At 38.1% G+C, this 6,386-nt stretch overlaps 1 protein-coding gene and 1 pseudogene across 1 annotated transcript; both read left to right on the top strand.

Annotated features, from left to right (window-relative positions):
• The first annotated feature begins 484 nt into the window (after positions 1 to 484).
• On the top strand, positions 485 to 1,414 carry LOC103285507 (olfactory receptor 8S1-like). Its single transcript, XM_054718470.1, has one exon. It carries the CDS (start codon positions 485 to 487, stop codon positions 1,412 to 1,414), a length of 930 nt encoding a protein of 309 aa, XP_054574445.1.
• A 1,450-nt stretch (positions 1,415 to 2,864) lies between these two features.
• LOC103285506 (ubiquitin-40S ribosomal protein S27a-like) lies at positions 2,865 to 3,562 on the top strand (annotated as a pseudogene).
• The last annotated feature ends 2,824 nt before the right edge of the window (positions 3,563 to 6,386 follow it).

Raw genomic sequence — 6,386 nt, forward strand, 5'->3', positions numbered from 1 at the left:
GATGAGAAGTGCTTCCTTCCTAACACCAAATCTACTGACTTCATGCATGTTTGATGGATGGAAAAAACCTATTCTCACTTAAGGCCATCCATGCTCTGCTTATGCTGTGACACTCATCTGCTCCAGAGACACCATTTCTGCAATTGTATCTCATTCCTCCTGGAATTTCTCTCTTTCTACTGGATTATTATCAACAGTTTACAAACATCCTTCTGTAGATTTAATAATAAAACAACAACAAGTTAACTCTAAGACATTACAGAAAGAACAATAAATGTGGACGGAGTTGATCTATCATTGGGATTCGGTAGAAAAGATTATTTCAGGTTTTAGGAAATCTAGGGACTTAGCATTTCAGAAATACATTTTTGAGTAGGCATGAAACTTTGTGAATGGAGAGTAGGGTTAAAACACTGAGATATCAGACATTAGAAGAGGCGTCACCCAGTTTGTTTCTGACATTCCCAAGAACACACTGAAGGCAATGAGGAACCACAGTGTTATCTCTGAGTTCATCCTCATGGGGCTGTCTGCGGACCCCCAGATCCAGGCTCTGCTCTTTGTGCTGTTCCTTGTTATTTACCTCCTGACCCTGATGGGGAATCTGATGCTGCTGCTGGTGATCGGCTTTGATCCCCATCTTCACATCCCCATGTACTTTTTCCTGAGGCAGTTGTCCTTCCTCGATCTCTGCCACTCCTCTGTCACTGTGCCCAAGCTGTTGGAGAATCTGCTGTCTGAGGAGAAAACTATCTCAGTGGAGGGCTGCCTGGCTCAGGTCTTCTTTCTGTTTGCCTCTGGGGGCACTGAGTCCTGCCTACTCGCTGTGATGGCGTATGACCGCTATGTTGCCATCAGGTCTCCTCTGCTCTATGGCCAGGTGATGAACAGACAGCTGTGTATGGGGCTGGTGTGGGCCTCATGGGGTTTGGCTTTTCTGGATGCTCTCATCAATATCCTTGTAGCTCTCAATTTAGACTTCTGTGAGGCTCAAAATATCCACCACTTCTGCTGTGAACTGTCCTCTCTTTATCCCTTGTCCTGCTCTGATGTGACTGCAAGTTTTACAGCCCTGCTCTGCTCCAGCATCCTGCACTTCTTTGGAAATTTTCTCCTGATATTTTTCTCCTATGTTCGCATTTTGTCCACCATCCTGGCCATCAGCTCCACCACAGGCAGAAGCAAGGCCTTCTCTACCTGCTCTTCCCACCTCACTGCAGTGATCTTCTTTTATGGCTCAGGATTTCTACGCTACCTCATGCCAAATTCTGGATCCACTCGAGAGTTAATCTTCTCCTTGCAGTACAGTGTGATCACCCCCATGCTGAATCCCCTCATCTACAGCCTGAAGAACAAGGAGATGAAGGCTGCCGTGAAAAGGATGTTGAGAAAATGTTTCTGGTGCTTCAAATAATAACATCAGAATGATGAGGATTCTGGGTAGAACTGCAATAAGTAGTGCCTGGATATTCAGGAGAATTCTCTGATGTCAGGATCTGTAATGTGCCCTACAGCTTTTCTTAAAAATACTTAAGCAGAAGTGGAGTTAATTTTCTTGGAATGATACCAGTTCAGTCCTAATCAGAGCAAGTGTGTGTGTGTGGGGGGGGGGGTATAGCAATTATTCCTACAAAAATATTGAATTTATTACACACAGTATGGTAGACAATGTTATTACACTCTATCTATCTTTGCCACTCTTCTAACAGCTAAACTCCATTTGCTCAATATGGTTCCATAGAGACTATTAATCATAGATTCTGTTATCATGGTGTCCCCTAATTCTCCCTGTCCCTGCTCATTATTCACTCATTCTTCCTGGCACAGTGTCTGGTACATGGTCAATGTCAGACCATTCACTCTGTAGGAATTTTATTTTATTTTTTATTTATTTTTTAACTATATTTTATTGATTTTTCACAGAGAGGAAGGGAGAGGGAATAGAGAGCTAGAACCATCGATAAGAGAGAAACATCGGCCAGCTGCCTCCTGCACACCCCCCACTGGGGATGTGCCCGCAACCAAGGTACATACCCTTGACCGGAATCGAACCTGGGACCTTTCAGTTCGCAGGCCCAGGCCTACGCTCTATCCACTGAGCCAAACCGGTTTCGGCACTCTAGGAATTATAATGAGGAGAGATTCAGAGAGGCAGAGGTCAGCCATTCTGTTTGCAGTACTCTGACAGCCAATCCCAGTGGCCCACTGATAAGATTACTAGTGTTATCCAAGCTTCTGCCTTTTCATGGAAGATTTATAAACATGAATTATAATAAGAACACATGATCAGACTCTGCTGAGCATTTTACAAACATGATCCATTTAAATACCACAAGTGCTTTAGAGAAATGCTTTAGTTATTGTTATTTTAAGAAGAGGGAGGAAACTGCCTCAGAGAGGTATGTGGTGGGGATGGAATTTGGAACCAAATGGACTTACTCTTAAGTCTATTTTTTTACCACCTTGCCACACTGACTCTCCCCTTGATGGTGTGTGCTTCCCCAGACCAAATTCATGAATTCCCTCTTTAATTATTGTTGTTGTCTTAATTTCCGTTATTTAAGCAAGTCAGAATTATATTCTGTCATTTGCAAGGAAATGACCGAGAAGACATATATTGGTGCCAGCAATACATGGCATTGCAGGTATAGACATCTGAGAACAATGGAGAAATCTGAAAATTTTTGTTGGATCTATGCATGTCCAACGGAGACGACAAATAGCACATTTGTTTATCCTGCTTCAAACCATTTACCTAATCGCCAAAATTCCTGTGAGGGGGCCCCATGACAAGAGAAGATTCCCCAGCTCGTGTGCACTGCTAGACAAGCAGCTCTGCCAATCAGCCCAGTGATGCTGTAGAAATGGCAGAACATGAGAGCATCAATAGCAGAGCAAATGCTGCACAAGGCCAGTGGGAATTCCAAAAAGAAACTAATAAAATTTCAGCAGAGGTCCCTTAGATCATGAAACACAGTTGGAGAATTAGTGAGAAGGAGATTTGGGAGAGATGTGTGGGTGAAAATTACGCAAAAAATTAATTAGTGTCCTTTCCAATCTGCCATCTGCAATGGAGTCACCACCAAGATGCAGATTTTCATCACTCTGGAGGTTGAACCCTCGGAGTGGGGAAGACCATCACTCTGGAGGTTGAACCCTCGGATACAAGAGAAAATGTAAAGGCCAAGATCCAGAATAAGAAAGGAATTCCCTCTGATGAGCAAACTGATCTTGGCTGGCAAGCAACTGGAAGACGAATGTACTTTGTCTGACTACAACATCCAAAAGGAGTCCACTCTTCATCTGGTGTTGAGATTTCATGGTGGTGCTAAGAAAAGGAAGAAGTCTTACTCCCAAGAAGAATGAGCGTAAGAGAAAGAAAGTTAAGCTGGCTGTCCTGAAATACTACAAAGTAGATGAAAATGGCAAAATCAGTTGCCTTTGTTGGAAGTGCCCTTCAGATGAATGTGGTGATGGAGTTTTTATGGCCAGGCACTTTGACAGACATTATTGTGGCAAATGTTGTCTGACCTATTTCTTCAACAAACTGGATGACAAGTAACTGTATATGGTTAATAAAAGACATGAACTAAAAAATAAAAAAATTAAAACAAATTATTATTTCTTTTTGAAATTACCTTTTGGTTTTTGCTTATTTACAACCTGTCAACTGCCATTGTCCCCTTCACTTTGCACTCTCCAGCCACAGAGAGTATAAACTCAAAGAGGTCAAGGACATTTTTTTGGCATCTGCACTACATTTTTAAGAATATTATAATTTTTAAAATATGCTTGTTGCACAATAAGTAAATTTTGAATGTGTCAATTATGGGCAAAGAAATGAGAATATATCTAGGATGGAGTTTCACCAGAGGGACCTTACTACCAAAGCAGTTGGAAATAATTATATGAGCAGAATAGTCTACTATTGTGATGCAAATCTCTTTCTTCCATGTTAGTCTAGTTCTGGGCCACGGACTCACAGTTTGGCCAGGGCTGGGCAAGGTGATAGTTATTCAAAGGTTCAACAAGATTTTCATGCATGAAAGCTGTTCGGCTGTTGCCACTGGTGAAATTTATTTAGATAAAGGTCATATGCAACTTTTGTTAGCTATATTACCAAATACATTCTATTTTTTGTTTCTATTATGAATTAAAAATTCAACTGCAATTATTACTTGTACACTGACCTTGTATCTGTCAAGTTTGTTGAATTATTTTCCTAGTTCTAATGGATTGTTTATAAATACTATTGGACTTCTAATTATTTTGTCTTATATAAAAGGAAATTAGATATTCATGTTTTATCTTAAATTACATTTCACATTTTAATGATATCATCTTAAATAAAGAGAAATAATTTATTTTTCTATGTAATTTGTAGATATTTTGTATTTTACAGTTAATTCACTTTTTACTGATTTCATCTTAAATAAAGGGAAATAATTTATTTTCCTATGCAATTTTTATATGTTTCATATCTTAAAGTTAATTCACTGGCCTGGACCTCTAGTGCAGACATCTTTTTTATTGGGATCAGTGAGAAAGTTTCTCATGTCTCCGCATTAAGGATAATGTTTGTTCTATTCTTGATCAATTTTGACTTAGTACACAAGCTCTCTTCTAACCATATTTTGCTGAGAATTGATGTAAAGTCTTATCAAATGTGTTTTTTATTTCTATTAAAGTACTTTTTCATGGGGGGATGAGGACAAATATGTGACACCTTAATCAATAAAGAAATTTTTTAAAAAAGTAAACTTTTCCCCTTTTGTTTACTAATATGTAGTGTCTGTCACATAATAAGCATGCGATAAATACCTGTTTACTAAAAAATAAATTTATTAAAAACAGTCATATGGTTTTTATTATTTGGCTTTTCTTTTAAAATATATTTTTATTAATTTCAGAGAGGAAGGGAAAGGGAGAAAGAGTTAAAAACATCAGTGATGATAATCATTGGTTGGCTGCTTCCTGCATGCTCCCTATTGGGGATTGAAGGTGCAACCTAGGCATGTGCCCTTGACTGGAATCGAACCTGGGATCCTTCAGTCTGCAGGCCGGCACTCTATCCACTCAGCCAAACAGGCTAGGTAATTATTTGACTTTTAATAATAAATCGTATCAGTAGGTGTTCTGGTGTTGAAGAATTTTTGCATTCCTGAAATCACCCTACTTAGAGTAGTAAAAACAGAATTAACTTTCATCAGTATTTAACTGCAGAATTTCCTATTTATGTTCATAAGTGAGATAGTATGATTTTTTTTTTTTCTTGCACTCATCTGGTCTTTTCTTTTTAACAGCCTTAATGACATGTTTCACACATCACAGTGTTCACCTATTCAGTCCAATGCCATGGTCTCTAGCACATTCACAGAGTTGTGCAACCATCACCACAACCCAATCCCAAAACATTTTCATCACCCCATTCGTATGGGCGGTAACACTCCAACCCCTCCCCCTAGGCAATCACTAATCTATCTTTTGCCCATTTCAGACATCTGATCTTGGCATTAATAGTATGCTTTCTTTCACCTTGTATTTCCTTAAAATATTTTCATCAAAAAGGGATTTTCTTGAAGGCTTTATAAAACTCATCTATAAAGTTTTGAGGACTTCTTGTCTTTTGTTGTTATAGAGGGAAAATTTTGATTGCCAACTTAATTCCTTTAATAATTAGTGGTATATTTGGGTTTGATATTTGTTCATGAATCAATTTTAGTAATTTGTAATTTTTCCCATTATTCATATAAGGTATTAAACGTCATTGATTTTTCTTTCTATGTCTATTTCTTTCACCAGGTGAGGGAATTTTTCTGTTATTATTTTTTCAAATAGGTTTTCAATTTCTTGCTCCATCTTTTATCCTTCTGGCACCCTCATTATGCAAATGTTGGTATGCTTGAGGTTGCCCCAGAGACTCCTTACACTATCTTCATATTTTTACATTCTTTTTCCTTTTTGCTGTTCTGATTGGGTTTTTTTTTTTTTTTTTGCTTCTTTATATTCCAAATTCTTGATTTGATTCTCGGCATCCTCTACTCTACTGTTGATTCCTTGTAAATTATTCTTTATTTCATTAGTATATCCTTCATTTCTGATTGGTTCTTTTTTATGTTGTTGATGTTCTCACTGAATTCCTTGAAATACTCAGTAAGTCCTTGTAAAGTTTGTCAAATTAATTTAAAACCAAATGAGTATATGCTCCAGTTTATTCTAATTAATGCCATTTTTCATTTTACAACTGCACCAGGGGGCCAGAATGTTGGGGAACATCTTAGAAATCTGTCTACCATAGCCCTATATTAGGAAAATAATCTTAAACTGATGTGGAAAACAATTTGAGCCCATATTATTCCAGCCATTATATGCTATAGGCATTTATA

The sequence above is a fragment of the Eptesicus fuscus genome, chromosome 7 (genome assembly GCF_027574615.1).
Source record: "Eptesicus fuscus isolate TK198812 chromosome 7, DD_ASM_mEF_20220401, whole genome shotgun sequence".
Lineage (NCBI taxonomy): Eukaryota > Metazoa > Chordata > Mammalia > Chiroptera > Vespertilionidae > Eptesicus > Eptesicus fuscus.

Excerpts from the sequence above, each read along its gene's own strand:
- LOC103285507 (XM_054718470.1), top strand. The coding sequence starts at position 485 with ATGAGGAACCACAGTGTTATCTCTGAGTTCATCCTCATGGGGCTGTCT.